The following is a 17,863-nucleotide window of genomic DNA, read 5'->3' as shown; positions in this document are numbered from 1 at the left end:
TACAGGACGGATTCACGTTTATACCTCAAATGCACTGTGGACACATGCGTTTTTGACCACATTCGTATGAGGCTTCTGCGATCCGATCACAAAACGTTTTTGACCCCGTTTAGACTTGTATTTAACGCTGACCACATGTGATCGGATCACCCAAAACGCATCTTAACACCAGGTGGAAACGAGGTCAAAGACGCAGAAAACTCACACAGAGTGAAAATATGAGCCACTAATCTGCAAAATAACCAAACTGTCCTTCCTGTAAAGATCTGCTCTCTTACAGGTAGGCTATGTGTTTGTACTATACATATATTCATATTTGTTTATTGTTTTAATATTTTTTTATGTTTATAGGCCCCATTTAAAATATGTCATTTTATTTTAGCTACCTGATTTTTACTGATGTTTTATTCACTTTTACACAAATATTCTGGCCAGCTCTTTGGTTTCATTGATTTTGTTGCACTTAATAAAAATGTACGCGTAGTTTTGTGGGTAGTTGATATGAAATTTCAAGCATTGTCAACAGTGTCCCGCAGTGTGACATACATCATCTAAAACTACTTTAAACTGAATTTTCTTGTTTTGTGTACTGTAATGGATAACACTTTACAATACGGTTGTATTTGTTAACATTAGTTAAGTACATTTGTTACCATGAACTAACAATAAACAATACTTTTAATTTTGGTTAATGTTAATTTTTAGATAATATTGCATTTTTAACATTAAATGTTTTATATGTTAACGTTAATTAATGCAATATTGTATTTTTAATGGTGAAAAACTTGTGAAGAAATGCTGACTTGTCACAGCACCTAAAATACACACTTTTCCTTTATACATGTCATTTAAAATAATGCAATTTATTTTATGTACATTTGAACGTAGCATCTTCATGTTGGGGAAAAAAGTTCTAGTGTGAATAAGAGGCAGCGAAAATTCAGGGGAATCATTGCTTTTGGCCTGAGGGACGATGGCTAAAAATACAGGAATTACAGCTTTTTTTAGAAAACTTCTAGAATAAAGTTCAGTTGTGCTTTTAGAGAGTACATTTCAAGTGATGTTTCTTTAATCTCAGTGGAGGGCCATTTCCCCTGTTTTTCATTCACCCCTCCTGCTCTGCTGGTGTAGGTCTGCCATTATCTTCACACCGTTAACCGAAACGCTCTGCTAATTGTACCCTAGCAGTGTTAGCAGGCCATTTGCTTGTTTCCTGTGTGTTTGAATGAAGCAGAGAGAAGGTGTTCAGCGATTTGAGTCCCTCAGGGGCCTCAGAACACAAGTCTGTTTGTCCAGAGAGGTCAAGAGTCACAATAATCCACAGCATTCCAGCTAATACTCTCAAATATTTCAGCTGAACCCACTACACACTTATAACTAATGCTAAAAACTATAATTGTCATCTATTTCCTTTGATATTGTAATCATGCTGTTATTAATTTGTATGAAAGTTGCTTCAGACACTGGCTGAAATGTTTGTCATTTCTCTTTGATGGTTTTGGTTTGTGGTTCTGAGTTTGTTATGACAAACACATTCTAGTCACGGCTGAACACAATGAGCAGTCATGTGACACTGGGTCACTGCTGTTCATGTGCAAATGAACTTTTAGGCCTTTTGTTTAAGAAGACTATTAAAACATGCCACAAAACATGTTTTTACAAAACATGTGTTGGATTTACTTAAAATATATATGTAGCATTTTATGTATAACGCTTTTTCAGTAAATTCAGCTTATGGTCTTTATGTCAGCATAACTAGAAAAACGTTGTTAGATATACACAAATCAGGTTCAGTTCATCCAACTTTATTTACTCTAAAAAGGTAAATAATCATTAATACTAAAAAGAGCTAAAATCTCTATGAATTCTTAATAACAACTAAATAAATGCCCCAATAATTTCTTTTTAAGCAAACAAACGTACATAAATTGTTCAAGTGCAAGGTCTTATGGGTATTCCTCACAACCTCAGATCTGTACTTGATCATTTGAGTTAGTAGTACTTAAAATCTGAGAAGTTCAAGGAACTCATCATTATTCTTTAACTTTATGTATCACTCTAAGTTCACGTTATAATTAATATTTTGTGGTGTACACATTAAGTAAAATTAAGTAAAGCTAGGGTTTTTTATATAAATATGTACGTTTCTGAATAGAAGCTATTTATTTTCTTACATTATGGTTTTTGAGCCAGCAAATCTTTTTTTTCAGTGGTGATTGTTTTTGGGTCACTGCTAAAATATTTTTTTGCCTGCTTTCTTTATTAATCTTAAAAGTTTATGGAGTCGTAGGGAGGTGGGTGACATTCTTTTCTATTTGTCCTTGAGGGAGTCAGAGAGGAAAGTTGTTGTTTTATTAGGTCATTTATTTTGACTCTTCTTTAGTTAGACTTGTATTTTATGTGTTATGTTGGCCTAGATCCCTCCTGAAGTCATGTTGCTTCCTTTTTGGAAATTTGTGGCCATGTTTAGTGAAGGCCGATATATCGGACAGTTTTTGACCATTTTGCAATTACACATCACAACCATGGATAACAACATTCTCTTGGATAGGTTTCAGAATTAATGTTGGCATTTATGGGCAGGCATTACCATAGTTTAGGTCCTATTTATCTGACCACTACCACTTTGTGTGTGTAAACAAGGAATTGTGAGATCAAGCACAAGTTAAATATGGAGTGCCGCAGGGCTCTGTATTAGGTCCTTTGCTTTTCTCCTTGTATATGCTTCTCTTGGGAGACATGATCAGGATTTGGCCATTTTGTGATTATAGACACCGGCCGATAACCGTGTTCGCTTGGCCAATTAACAGAAGTGAATAGAATAACCTTGTGTCATATCCGAAATCTACCAATAGATTTGTCAATACATAGTCAACACTCTGTTTTCAAGGTTTTTTATTTTCAAGTTTATGCAAATCTAAGTCAATATTGAATACAATTTTTTCACAAATTTTGTGTACATCTGATTTGATGTTGTTATGTTTATCACCATTTATATATCCTGCTCTCTAGATATCGGCATCAGCCATTGAAAAACCCATATCGGTCGACCACTAAAAAAGGAATTTCTAAAAGTCTCTCTCCATGTTGGACCTCTCCAACTCTAAACTAAAATAGATTATTGTGCAAAATAAGCTGTTTTACATGTTTTTTTGTGTGGATGTGATTCTATTCAGGTTACATGACAAATCATTTAGCAGACATTTGTATCTAAAGCAACTTTGTGTGATTTATTCAGAAGCAACACAATTATCAGAGTGTAGTCCCACAAAAAATAGTAAACCATGGATTTTTTTTTTCTTTTAGAAATGCTCCATTTTCTTTGCAGTCCTGAACTTTTACCCAGTTAATAGACTTCATTAGATAATCCAGTATTAGTAGTTAAAGATCTGCTTCTGACTTGACAAAACCAAAACCAGCTGTAGTGCTTTGTACTACGGTGGATATTCTAAACCACAAACCCAGTCTGATGTGGCTCTTGCTAAACTTTAGGAATTTGAGTCCCAGTTAAAGCAGATTTTGGCCACAGGCATGTCTGCGGTTCAGATGAGTCAAGCTTTTGTCTGAGTTCACCGACAGACCGAGTGAGAAAACAGACATAAAGCAGGAGTGACCCCCGAGGGCATGAGTTCAGGATTACACATGCTAATGTGACCCTAAATATACACACAGCTGGAGGGTGAAGAGGTGGGCAGGTAAAGCTCAGGTGAACTCAAAAGCTTTACAGTAGCCGTAAAAAGTATTTTTTGAAAGAAAGATAGCACAAGGACACTTTTCAAGTGCAACATCTGACTATTAGAAGTTTGTTATGTTTGAAATGCTGAAACAGTAGATCTAGTGTGTAAAATGAAGACACTTTGTGTTGTTTGTCATTGTGTTGATAGTGAATGTGCTGAACTCCAAGGACACCTGTGTGAACTTCATACACTCATTAAAAATCACAAGTTGATTTAAAATTATTGCAAAAACAAAAGAATGGCAAAATAAGCTAAAATGGCTCAGAAAAGTGAAGTTAGTTCTGAGAAAAGCTCTAGCAATATTTGAGCGCAGATGATAATTACTTTCGTATATTCTTGTCTTATCTAATTCAAAGACATTTTGAAGTGTGACTGAAGTAAATAAAAGGTTTTTAGTTCTTTATACATTTTCACTCTTAAATTGTTCTGAGTTGAAATGCTGCTTTAGAATATTCACCTTTATTATGATAAAACACATCATAGTTATCAAAGGGGGTTATCAAACTGGGCTCCAGTGATCCTCAGGGGGGTGCTGGGGGGTCTGCAAAAAATTAAAACATAAAAGTTAAAAGGTTACATTTTAACACAACAACCAAATTTGCCGTTTTTATGTTTCATTCTGCTTTCTAAAGACTACAATTATATTTCAATTGAACTGAAAATTAGAGGTAGACCGATATATCAGTTTTACTGATTAATCGGTGCTGATATTTGCTTTTTTGTATAAGCTGCTCGTTGCCTATACAGCTGGAGTTTGACTTACTGCCCCCTGGAGAAAACAGATGGTACTTCAAGCACTTGAATTGCTCAGACGGAAAGAATATTTCTTAATACGGTCCGGGGACATGATTAATTGTGTTAAATTTGTAAACAACTCTTATACTGTATATATAATTATCATGACTCCATAGTGGAAGAATTCACAGATTGGTGTAACTCGTCCTTTTTGGACATTAATGTATCTAAAACTAAAGAGATGACAATAGATTTGAGGAGGAGCCCAACGGTTATATCCCAAGTAGTGTTTAATTATCAGGCTGTTGAGTTTGTGCAGCAGTACAGATATCTTGGCACTGTCATTGATGACAAATTGACCTTCGAGTATCAGGTAGATGCCGTAAGCTTTAAAGTTTTAATGTTGATAATACTTTTATGAAAATGTTTTATTCCTGTTTTATTGAATCTGTCCTTACGTTTTCTTTTGTCAGCTGGTACGGGTCACTTAATCTTAAAAATAGAAACAGATTGCAGATTTATTGTTAAAGTGTGCAGCAAAATTGCAGGCACGATCTTGAATGACTTAACTTATTTGTACAAGGTCAGGTTTTTTTTTCTACACTTTTTCTCCCCAATTTGGAACGGGCAGTTTCCAATACGCTCTAAGTCCTTGTGGTGGCGTAGTTGCCTCCGCGTCTGAGACCGTCAATCCGTGCATCTTATCACGTGGCTTGTTGAGCATGTTACCGTGGACACATAGTACGTGTGGAGGCTTCACACTATTCTCCGCGGCATCCATGCACTACTCACCACACGCCTCACCGTGAGTGAACCAAATTATAGCGACCACGAGGAGGTTACCCCATGTGACTCTACCCTCCCTAGCAACCGGGCCAATTTGGTTGCTTAGGAGACCTGGCTGGCGTCACTCAGCACGCCCTGGATTCAAACTCGTGAACTCTAGGGGTGGTAGTCAGCGTCAATACTCGCTGACCTACCCAGGCCCCCCTGACAAGGTCATGGTTTTAAAGAAGGCCCAGTCAATTTTGGCTGATTCTAGACCAACCCCCCCCCCCATCCAAGGAGTTTAAGTTATCTGTCTGTCTGGCCGCAGATACAATCTGCCAACATGTAGGAAAAAAGACTTAAGAACTCATTTGTTCCAGCTGCCATTGTCTTTTTAAATAATTCAATGTGATTTTTTGTTTATGTTGTATTTATTGTCCATTTATTAATGTTGTCTGATGGTTTTGTGTTAATGCTGACTGTACAACAAATTGCCCCTCCGGGACAATAAAGATATCCTTGACCTTGTGTATGTATATATATATATATATATATATATATATATATATGTAAACACAAAACTCTGCATCTGGTGAATATATAGGCTATAAAAAGCTTAATTTGGTTAATACGTAAATTTAGAGCATTGTAACGGAGACATGTCTCCATCATTTCAAAATAAGAGTCCCCGGTGTGTTTCAGGCTTGTTTATAGTTAAAAGTCCCGCATTATGCACCAAATCTTCATTTTTTTCTGCATTATTATTGGGATTTTATTCATTTTGGACTCTTGCTGACTCTGTATCTATGCCAGTCATAGTAAAGAAAGACTAAGGCAGTTTTTATAAATCATTCTGTAAATACATTTCAAAAACCTTTGGTTGATTAATCGGTTATCTGCCTTTTCCACCACCTTAGTTATCGGTATCGGCAAAATCCACTTTCGGTCGACCTTCATGTTTATACATCTAACATTACTCAGTTAGTGAGTAGGAAAAAAGAAATGCTGTCAACTTGATATAAAATAAATGTTTTTCAGATAATTATTAATTTCTTTTTATTTTCGGAAAGAGTTTTGCGTTCCCTCATAATAAACTAAAACAAACTCTCACAATAAACCATATTTTAACTACAGTAATACTGCAGTACCTATATAGTAACCATGGTTTACTATAGTACTAATGGGGTTAACCGTGGTGTTTGTATAGTAAAACCATGGTTAATATTCATAAGGGTTAGTAACCACAGAATTATAATTTTATTAATATAGATTTCGTTTTCCTGTATTTTTACTATGGTTTTACTACAGGAGGTAAAGCGCAGTCGACTAACAAACGCAGAGTTTCTCACAGGTGTGTGTGTGTGTGTGTGTGTGTGTGTCTGTATGTGAGGACCACAACAGCTGTTGAAGACCCTCCAGAGGTGTTTGTACAGCAGACAGTATGTTTACAGTGAGTGCCTGGGGGGCCACACAGGAAAACAGGCCCCAAATGCCCCCTCTGCTTCTGTGTGTTTGGACAGGATGTGTTGATTGGATAAAGACCTGACCGCTGATTCCTCATGCTAATAGTGTTTATTTAGTGTGTGTGTCTGCAGTGATGCTTAAATATTCATGAAAAATTTCTGAGAGACATTGTTGCACATACTGTATGTTGCTTTTGAGATATCCGCATCAAATGACCTTGAGTCTGTCCAGACACAATGTTTAATATCTTCAGGAACTGATCTCACATGACACATGTCATGATTATTGTGTCTAGTGTGAAGTTTAGACTTTTGATAAGGCATGAAATTAGATGCCCAGATTGTGTGTTCCGAGACTGACCTTCAGCAGAGCAAATAATCACAGCAGAAAGAAATTCACAGACCGGTTTTGATCGCTCTATTTATTAATAGTGGTGTGCTGTGATCCAAACATCATCTGCAGCCTGAAACTGAACTTTTGATCAGATTTTAGGAGTGAATGCACTTAACTGCATAGAGAGCTATAGGATGCTCCCTTGCTCCCTATTTAGTGAATGACTTAACCTCCAGTGTGCTGTCTGTCTGCACTGGTCTCAGAACAGTTTGAAATGCACCTTATTTTCATCCTAACTGCATATAAAGCCTCTGAAAACAAAATGTTTCAGCTTTTGTAGGCATCCATTGATGCACAGTGTATACATGATATTTTAAGGAAAATTAGACTTTAGTCCACATACGTGGTCATTGTGTTTAACAGCGTGCCGTTTCACAATAAATCGATGAATGTTTTTAAATGGCGCATCGAATTAAACTAGAGACAGGTTTTAATGTAAAAACGTAATTAGGTTTCTGACCAGATGTAGTTTTGTTGGCGTCTCTCCCAAAGACAAACTCCGCTCGGTGCCATGATGTTTGTCACATGACTCAGTGTGTCAAAAGTTTAACCCTTTACTGACAGAGTCTCCTGAACTGAGATCAGTCCGTTTAAATTAAATTAAATTATGCATTGCCTATAGCGAAGCTAAAACGTAATGTCCACGCATGTTTACGTGGGGTCTCAGGAAGTTAAAGGAGGGACTCAATTCATATCTAGAGAACAAAATATCACAGAGACTCTTTTCACTTAAGCCAATAAACAACCACCTAGAACACCATAGAAACCATTTAACAACATGCCAAAAAAGCCAATCTAACAAATGCATAGTAACGACCTGGCAAACAGGGCAACACCACTCACATATTCTTCGGAAAATTTTTAAATCCAGTTCTCGTTAACTCTAATCAAGTTTTCTTCTCCTGTAATTAATGTTCTATTGAAAGTAGTCTTTAATTTGCTTATCTGTTCCATATAGATGTACTGTCTATAAAATCCAGCTGTTGTTTTCCCTAGCAACCATTCCAATAAACTAACCTATGATTATCACAGGTGAATGTTGAGCCAGGCATGAATTAAAACATCACCCTGTAATCCAACATTTCACTGTCTATATTTGCACTCACTGGTGTCTTCACACACTTCTGTTTGAGGTTCTGGAAATCTTATGAACACAGATCAAACGACTCAAAACCACTAAGACACACTCTCCTAACATTCAGATGAAACGAGTCAGTCACAGGTCAATCATAAAGTTCATCTGACTGGAAATGCATAGCTCTTGTCTGAAGATTTTGGTCCCGTCCCGTATTGAAGCGCTCCAAATGCTCAAGTGTCCCATATTCGCATTGCAAAATATTGGCGACCCTAGTCACGGTAACATTCCTTTAATCTTCTGGAAGTCAAACTACTAATGGATTATGGATAGTGACTCTGAACATTAAACTGAGATACAAGAAAGAACAACCAAACAAATACAGCAGCTTTAAATGTAACAAACAAAACCTCCACGTGACCAAACCACCTTTTGTTTTTCCTCTCACAGATCTTTCAGGTCGCTTACATCATCATCAAAGCAGCGAACTCGCCGCGGCCAGGTAACTGGATTCTGGAGCGTTCTCTGGACGGCGTTGAATTCCAGCCGTGGCAGTACTACGCCACTAGCGACACCGAGTGCTTGACCCGCTACAACATCACGCCTCGCCTCGGCCCACCCACATACAAGAGAGACGACGAGGTCATCTGTACGTCATACTACTCACGACTGGTGCCGCTGGAGCACGGAGAGGTGAGCAGTGTATGACGGGTAACTGGGGTCATGCAGGGCCATAGCTTGTAACTTCTATAACTTTTTGCATGCTGCCATTCATTGCACTGCGTAATATCACTAACTTTGGGTACTTCTCACTAATTGCATGCTCTTATTATTTGCAAAGTTTAAAAGGACTAACTATGTGTTAAAAACGCATGATCTTGTTCACTGGAAAGCTTGACACACAAACTCTGCATGCAAAAACACACATTCTCACTATTTGCTTTCTACAATTCATTACAGCAACTTTGGGTGCAAAACACATATTCTCACGTTTTGCATGCTACTATTCATTGCAATGGCTTATATCACTAACTTTAGATACTTCTCACTAATTGCATGCTTTCTTTATTTGCAAAGCTTAAACTTTGCTTTAGAAATGCATATTCTCATCATTTGTATGCTCTGGTATATTGGAAAGCTTCCTACCATTCATTACAGTGTTTAAAAGCTCTACAATTGCCTACAGAAATACCATTCATTGCAATTCGTAAAATCACTAAATTTGTGTGCAAAATGCTTTTTCATACTAATATCATGCTCTTGGTCTAAATATCAATTTTGTATTCTTTGTAAATTCATTTGGATACAATGGATGCATTAATATATTCTGAAACAAAAGAAACTGATAGAATAAACAGTGCTTTCTCAGTCTATTGAAGCTTAAGATAAAACCTCAGAGCTACAGAGACAAAAAAGCCCAGATAAACAAGATCAGAACCATGTTAACTCCTTGTTAATCACTATACAGAATTCTGATTAGACACTTGAAGTCAACCTAAAACAACGTTCATAACCCATTTTACTTTTGTAATCTGATGTATTTCTGAGTGAAATGGAATATTCAGTGCATTCCAGTGTAATTCAATGTAGCCCAGAACTTGATTTTTCTCCTTGTTGAATTGATTGGATGGTGTAAAGTGTCTCTCTATGACAGCTGGTTGAGAAATAATGATGTCAGCTGGAAAGGAGAGTAATTTCAGAGATGAAGCAAGCTATTAGATTCGTATGGAAGATTAGAAAGGCAAAGATTTCTTTGGAATAACATGCACTGATGAGTCGTGCTTAATAAGACAAGGAACATTAACCATTGATGGACCCATGAGAAAAAAACTTGTCAAAATATTAATAACTCCAGTCTTGACCAACACAAAATCGGTATCGTTTGAAAGTTTATAAGCTCTACTTTCCAATGCATGTAGACATTATGACCAAAACTGAACAAGTGCTTTGAAATATGCAGATAAATCAGAAGTGTTCTGTTTTGATCATTTATTTTTAAAAATTGCGCTACATATTATTCCAATCAGTAAAAACATCAAACTCATCAAATATCCATGTGTCATATGTTGTTGGAAAGTTCTCAAAGAGTAGAATACAACCAGCATATTTGTTTTACTCACAGATAAAAATATAGCGAGTAATAACTAAGTATATATCTTTGACAATTATGTTTCATGTGAACAGGTGTTTGCTTATATGCCGCATATTTGCTTATAACTTCATGAAACATAAACGGAACATAAAATATCACATAACATTACTTAGAGGAGGTGATTATCTTTCAAACGAGTCCACACACAAGGTAATCGGATGTATAGATCATTAGATAATCCACATGAAGCACAATGTTACATATGACCACCAGGAGATGGCGCCAAATACATGACACAGACTCAATGATGACTCAAATGACACAGAATGAAACTCATTCTGTGAAATCTCATTACTAAAATCATGTCTGCATGCTATGCAAACCTTTAGTCATTGTTGTGTTTGCATGTATAATTAGTTCTTATGTACAATTATTGTTTTATTTGTTTGGAGATGTTTTTGGACAATATCATAAATTATTTTTGTAATGTTATAACTTTTGATTGCTTTGTCATATCAACACAAATATTTTCTCAGATACAGTTGACAAGATTCAGAATGAAACAAAAGCAGTTTTTTGGAGCCACATTATTTACACTAAGAGATATATAATGTCAAATAAGAAAACTAAAAAAAGTAAATTTTACATTGATACCAAACACGACCCTCCTTTTTTTTTGGGTATGCCACTGAAACAAGAAATCTTTAAAAACACCTTCAGAGCTTAAAGTTTTAATTAAGAGAGTGCACAGAATCAGTTTTGTTTTCATATTGACTTCAATACAATTTATTTTGGATGTTTTACCTTTTTAATGTCTTTTTAAGGAAGAATTATGTTAATTTAAAGAGTAAATTTAATCCTTGTTTCAGATCAGTAGATGTTGTAAAGTCTCCTTTCTCTCCACAGATCCACACGTCTCTTATTAACGGTCGCCCCAGCGCAGATGATCTGACCCCTGAACTTCTGGACTTCACCTCAGCCCGATACATCCGTCTGCGACTGCAGAGAATCCGAACGCTTAACGCCGACCTCATGACCCTCAGCTACCGCGACCCCAAAGATGTCGACCCAATTGTCACCCGACGGGTATGAAACAGCTCTTTAGAATTGACCTGTGGGTCACTGAGTTCAAAGTCAAGGCAGTGCTGCACTTGAAAACTCTTTAAGTTGATTTAAAACCCAGTCAATCATTGTTTTGCCAATCATATTTTAATATGAAATGATTTAAAAAAAGAAGTGATGCACTAACACTCTCTCCTCGTATCTGTCTTGTTTATAGTATTATTACTCTATCAAGGATATCTCAGTGGGCGGGATGTGTATCTGTTATGGGCACGCCCAGAGCTGCCCCTGGGACCCCGTTACCAAGGTAACTGACCGCACACAAAGTTCTGAACCATCCCACTGGAACTGATGCTGTCAATCAAATGAGAGTGTGAAATTTAGTCCCGCCTCTCTAATGTCATGAAGTGAGCTTGATATCATGATGACATCATTAAAGTCACTGAAATTGGAAGGGGGTATTATTTTATACATATATAATAACTATCAAATTTCAGGGTTTCGATCCAAGGAGCTTTTAAACAGCAGTGAAACACTTTCTTCTGATTTGTTTCATTCATACGAGCAGACAGAGGGCACTTTCACAATGTTATGAGTGAAAAGGTGGATATGACATCATTAAGGAACTTTTTCCCTTTGGAGCTTAATAGAGGAGCTACATCGTGTTTCTATAGCTTAACAAAAAACAGAAACACTTTGACAGATGAAACATACTGTAAATCCAATAAATACATGATTACATGCCATGTCAATGGTTTTTATGCAGTTAGGGTATTTTTACAAGGAATGCTAACCAATGTAGCCTTTAACATCATGCAACATTTTCTGTCTCATTCTATGAACAGAATCCACATACGATCAGAAAAGGATGTTGTTGTGTAAACTCTATGGGGTTTTGAAGTTTGGAAATTGTCATGTGAACGTTTAGCTTTATGCTTAGCTAAAATGCTATTTCTTGCCTTTACATGCATCTTTTACCAGACGCGATGATATTTTATTAATTTGTTAATTCTATAACGGAAATGCATGTTGGAGAACTTTTTTCTCTAGTAAGACTTTTGATATTAGAGCAAAGATGTACTGCAAAATATTATTTTATTTTTGTAATTTTTTTTTTAATAATTTTTGGCCCCTTTAATTTGGAATTCCCAATTCCCACTACTTAGTAGGACAAGTCTCAGTTGCCTCCGCTTCTGAGACCGTCAATCCGTGCATCTTATCACGTGACTCGTTGTGCATGACACCGCGGAGACTCACAGCATGTGGAGGCTCATGCTACTCTCCACGATCCACACACAACTTACCACACGCCCCATTGAGAGCGAGAACCCCTAATCATGACCACGAGGAGGTTACCCCATGTGAATCTACCCTCCCTAGCAACCGGGCCAATTTGGTTGCTTAGAAGACCTGGCTGGAGTCACTCAGCACGCCCTGGATTCGACTCACGACTCCAGGGGTGATAGTCAGTGCCAATACTCGCTGAGATACCCTCAAAATATTATTCTTGATGAGAATTTAAATATTGTTTTTCTGTAAAAATATCTAAAATCCTTAAAACAAGATAAATGTACTTGAGTAGCAAAACTGCAAAAGATATTTAGGCTTTTTTAAGATAATTGTTTTTTATATAAGTGTGTTTTCTTATTTTATTTACTTGTTTATAGTCAAAACAAGTGAAAAAATCTGCCATTGCTGAAAAAGTAATCCAAAGTATCAAACAAATTACATTTTACAGCATGTATTCTGTAATCTGTAGTGGAATACTTTTTTAAAAGTAACCTTCCTAACACTGGTTGTATATGCCCAGCTGTGTTGATTCTAGTTTGTTCATTAAATTGTATTTGTGTGTGTGTTTGTGTGTGTGTGTGTGTGTTTGTGTGTATTTGTGTTTGTGTGTTTATATATATATATATATGTGTGTGTGTGTGTGTGTGTGGTCTTTCTGTTGTGTTTAGAGTGTTGTAACATATTTCCTTGTGCCTTTCACTGTCTCCAGACTCTCCACCCCTATCCCATTCTGTTTGTTATTCATGTGTGTGTTTGTGTCTCATTCTCTTCTCTCTTGTGTCTCCTCAGAAACTGAAGTGTGTATGTGAGCACAACACTTGTGGTGAAAATTGTAATGAGTGTTGCCCAGGATACCATCAGGAGCCATGGCAACCTGGAACGCTTTCCGACGGAAACACATGCGAGAGTAAGACCAACACACACACACACACCTGAATGTCTTTTCTTTCTTCTGTTACACAGAATGTTAACCTCAATCACCATTCACTTGCATTTGTATAGAAAAAGTAACTGAGGCTAACATTATGCATAGCATCTCTTTTTGTGTTCTTGTTCCACAGAAGAAAGTCATCATGATTAATGATTAAAATCAGCATAAAGTCAGTGCAACAAATACTATTGTGATGTTTCCACAATTTAAATGGAGTTTTATAAAGTAAGTTAGGGAGGAGCAAGGTAATTTAATCAGACCAATCACATTGTCAGAGTAAGCGTTTATAAACAGTTGCTTTCCTCTATGTGGCATCGAGTCTTCTGGCATTCAGCCCTGCCCATTGCCCACGAACAGACCCATGCAAGCGACTCGGATCATTGGGTGCAACTTCGCTGCAAAGCATTCGCCTTCACCAGAACAGCTCTTCCATCCAAACAATCTGGTTATTCAACAGAAGCTACCACAGCAGCTCATTTATTTTTTGCAGTATTGACCGCTACCACGTTAAGTGTTATATTCTTACTGTCTTTCTTTCTATGCTCTATCTGCCGAAGCAGTTTATAGCATGACGTTGCTTCCGTATGCATGTCAAACAGCTCTCTACGACTGCTCATATGTTCTCTAAACTTTCCACCCGGAGCGGTCCATCGCATAAGCCTGCCTCCGTGGATGGGCGCTGCTCTGGCTTCATGCCATTTGAGTTCTATTACAGCTTCATTTGAACATGAGGGAAACAAAAGATTATCTATTTAATTCAATCATCATTCCAACACTCCCCAGCGTTTCAATCTGACTCAGCCCGTTCATATCACAAATGCCCATGCAAGCGCATATCCTGACATTGCCTCACATATGTTCCAGGCGCCTTAGTTTTTCCACGCAACCTATTCTCTCTGCCAACATCCATCCCTCTGCCCCTTCCTATCCATGGGCCACTAGAGCGGATTCCCACATGAAGCTACCTCCATTGGAGAACCCCGCTCCAGACCCCGCTCCCCTCCCTTCTACCATTTTAATCTCCCCTACTCCCCTCCCTGTGTGAGGCTGCCTCCGCAAGCGAACTTCATCCCAAATTCTTCCACAAATTAATTTTTGGAATACATTCCCCCACAATAAACCATCCCCAGATCTCACTCCTCATCATGGATATCCCAACCCACCAGAACCAATACTAGGCTACCCCTCACCATCGACCTGCTCATCCAATGTCTAAATACCCTCCACCAGGGCTACATATCTCCAAACACCTCAAAAACACTAGACGCAATGTTTATCCTCACCTTCTTCAGTTTCCTCCAATGTTCAGAACTCACTACCATAGCAAAATTTGACCCAAGAATCCATCCCACCATATCATAGACCACGAGAAAATCAGATACCTTATCAAACAGAGTAAAACAGACCAGACCAAAAGAGGGCATCCAATTTTCATTTTCAACCTGCCCACTCCCATCCAGCCCTTTCAATCACTAGCAATTTACCTCCACTACAGAGGTTCACAATCCAAAAACCCTCTCGATCCACCTTTCATAGATGATAAAAACCAAGCAGTTTCCCGATTCTGGTTCCAAAAACACTTAAAATCTGTTCTGACTAAATCCGGCATCTCAGAAATACTATATTCAAGCCATTCCTTCTGCATCGGTGCCGCAACCATGGGAGCCCAAAAAGGCCTACCCGAGGGGGCCTGGGTAGCTCAGTGGTAAAAGACGCTGGCTATCACCCCTGGAGTTCTCTAGTTCACTAGTTTGAATCCCAGGGTGTGCTGAGAGACTCCAGCCAGGTCTCCTAAGCAACCAAACTGGCCCGGTTGCTAGGGAGGTTAGAGTCACATGGGGTAACCTCCTCGTGGTCCCTATAATGTGGTTCGTTCTCGGTGGGGCGCGTGGTGAGTTGAGCGCGGATGCCGCGGCGGATGGCATGAAGCCTACATGCGCTATGTCTCTGTGGCAACAAGCCACGTGATAAGATACACGGGTTGATGTTCTCAGACGCGGAGGCAACTGGGATTCATCCTCCGCCACCTGGATTGAGGCGAATCACTACGCCACCACGAGGACTTAAGAGCGCACTGGGAATTGGGCATTCCAAATTGGGTGAAAAAAGGGAACACCCCCCCCCCCCGCCTGAGCATCAAATATGATTACTGGGCCATTGGTCATCCGACGCTCACCTTAGCTATATCTGTACCATCCGTTTTCTCATCAAAAATGCTCAACAAGACCTCATTAGCTAACCACGTTACATTCACGATCAGGGTCAGGGGGACGTATGCCTTATCCTTGTCAAACCACCAGGCTGGCCCCCCCATTTAGGGCCCCCCCATCTAACTGATCATTGTATTGTCTGTTTGATTGATCAGAATGTAACTGTCACAACAAGGCGGATGACTGTTACTACAACCAAACTGTGGCAGATCTAAAGTTGAGTCTGAACACACACGGACAGTTTTCAGGAGGAGGCGTGTGTATCAACTGCTCTCAGAACACTGCAGGAGTGAACTGCCAAACCTGTGCAGACGGCTACTACAGACCACACAAGGTGCCTAATGAGTGTGTGTGTGTGTGTGTGATACACTGTGCTGATGTCTGTCTGTTATGTTGTGATTGTGTATGTGTTTTTGTACAGTTAAGGTCATAAACAGGGTCGGTATGCAACAGTTGTTGAAGGGAGTTGTTGAATTAAAATAAGAAATATGACACAAGTTTACATGTTGTACATCTATATTTTTTTAGCATTTTTTATTAAGTAAGATTATTAACACAATGTGTTTTAGTGAATTTTAAGCCATCTTGTAGCCCCTTGTTTACTGAGGCCTCCTGGTTGAGAACCACTGATTGAGAGTTTCTCAAGAGATCTCAAGCATTTCTCAAAATGTGCTCAGATTCAAAAGTCTGAGATTTCAATATGAACTAATTTCTTATTTCAATTCTTCAAGAGCAAGTAATGTGATTTACAGCTCTATACTCTTACTGTATGACTCATTTGTGTCTATTTTTATTTCTCGTTATGGTAAAGTATGTTAAGAAAAACATATGGGAAAAACGTTTAATTCATTTAATAATGTTTATTTATCTTTACATTTCTGTGTTTTGTGTCACAGGTGTCTCCATACTCTGATAACCCGTGTGTCAGGTGTCAGTGTGACATGAGAGGATCAGTCAGTCCTGTGTGTATCAGAGACGATCATCACGCTGATCCAGACACAGGTGAAATGTCATTTAATCTTTGCCCTATTTTATTCCTCTTTCATTTAGATCAGAAATCTCTGAATAAGGTATTAAAGGTATTTTAAAGTTGACATTTCAAAATTATTAATATATGTGTGTTGTGTAGGTTTGACTGCGGGTCAGTGTTTGTGTAAGGAGGGTTTTGCAGGTGATAAGTGTGACCGCTGTGCATTTGGCTTCAGAGATTTCCCGCTCTGCACGCGCTGCGAGTGTAACCTTGATGGAAGTCACAACATCGACCCCTGCCGAGAGTGTGTGTGCAAGGTACATCAAAACACTTCCACAAACATACACATTACTGCACACATTCATTTAATTACACACCTTCCCGAGAGGATAAACATTCAGACCTTTTCAGTTTTAAAATACTTTCTCCTTTCCCAGCTTATTTTGAATAATTAACTAAAATTAAGCCATTTGTAGATTAAATTCTCAAACTGTAAACAAAAATTACTCTGTCACAGCAACACTGACTCGACCAATGGCGTGAGTTGGGGGGCGGGGCTATCTGTTTGTTCGATAAACGTTAGAAGGGGGTAGTTTGAGAATAATTTTTACTTTTGCAATTCTGTGTGGTCACAGTTCAGCTTTAACACTAAAGACTAAATGCTAAAGATTTAGGGGACGTTCACACAAGATGCGTTTTGCTGTTCCATCTGTGATATTTTTTAATTGTTGGTCTATATACAGTTTTTTTTTACCACCTTGGTACATCAAGACCCCATGTCAAGTTAACCTTTTAAGCTCTGAGTGTGTTTTTAAAGATTTCCTGTTTCAGTGGCATACCCAAACTTAAAGGCTTATAACTAAAAAAACAAACAAACAAGGAGGGTCAAGTGTTTGGTATCATTGTAAAGAAAACTTGTCACATTTTTTAATGATATAGATTATGATAAATTCTGAGACTCTCAACCTAAGTAACTGCTGAAAAATCACAAAGAAATTTAGCCAAAAATGTACTTTTATTTTTTATTTTACTTATTTGACATTATATATCTCTGGGTGTAAATAACTGCTTTTGTTTTGTTCCCAATAATGTTAACTGTATCTGAGAAAAATTTTGTGTTGATACGACAAAGCAAT

The 17,863-nt window shown here is 38.0% G+C and overlaps 1 protein-coding gene across 1 annotated transcript in view; it reads left to right on the top strand.

The window, feature by feature from the left end:
- The window catches only part of lama1 (laminin, alpha 1), an 89,199-nt gene that overhangs the window by 10,628 nt on the left and 60,708 nt on the right, over positions 1-17,863 (top strand). The window contains exons 4-10 of the mRNA XM_051682541.1: positions 8,623-8,865; positions 11,171-11,350; positions 11,544-11,633; positions 13,406-13,523; positions 15,913-16,091; positions 16,654-16,759; positions 16,887-17,044. Of these exons, the coding sequence (XP_051538501.1) occupies positions 8,623-8,865; positions 11,171-11,350; positions 11,544-11,633; positions 13,406-13,523; positions 15,913-16,091; positions 16,654-16,759; positions 16,887-17,044 (1,074 nt within the window). The remainder of the gene's footprint in view (positions 1-8,622; positions 8,866-11,170; positions 11,351-11,543; positions 11,634-13,405; positions 13,524-15,912; positions 16,092-16,653; positions 16,760-16,886; positions 17,045-17,863) is intronic.

The sequence above is a fragment of the Myxocyprinus asiaticus genome, chromosome 41 (assembly GCF_019703515.2).
Source record: "Myxocyprinus asiaticus isolate MX2 ecotype Aquarium Trade chromosome 41, UBuf_Myxa_2, whole genome shotgun sequence".
Taxonomy (NCBI): Eukaryota; Metazoa; Chordata; class Actinopteri; order Cypriniformes; family Catostomidae; genus Myxocyprinus; species Myxocyprinus asiaticus.
The sequence above is the reverse complement of the archived record's forward strand: the minus strand, read 5'-3'. Positions and strand labels throughout refer to the sequence as shown.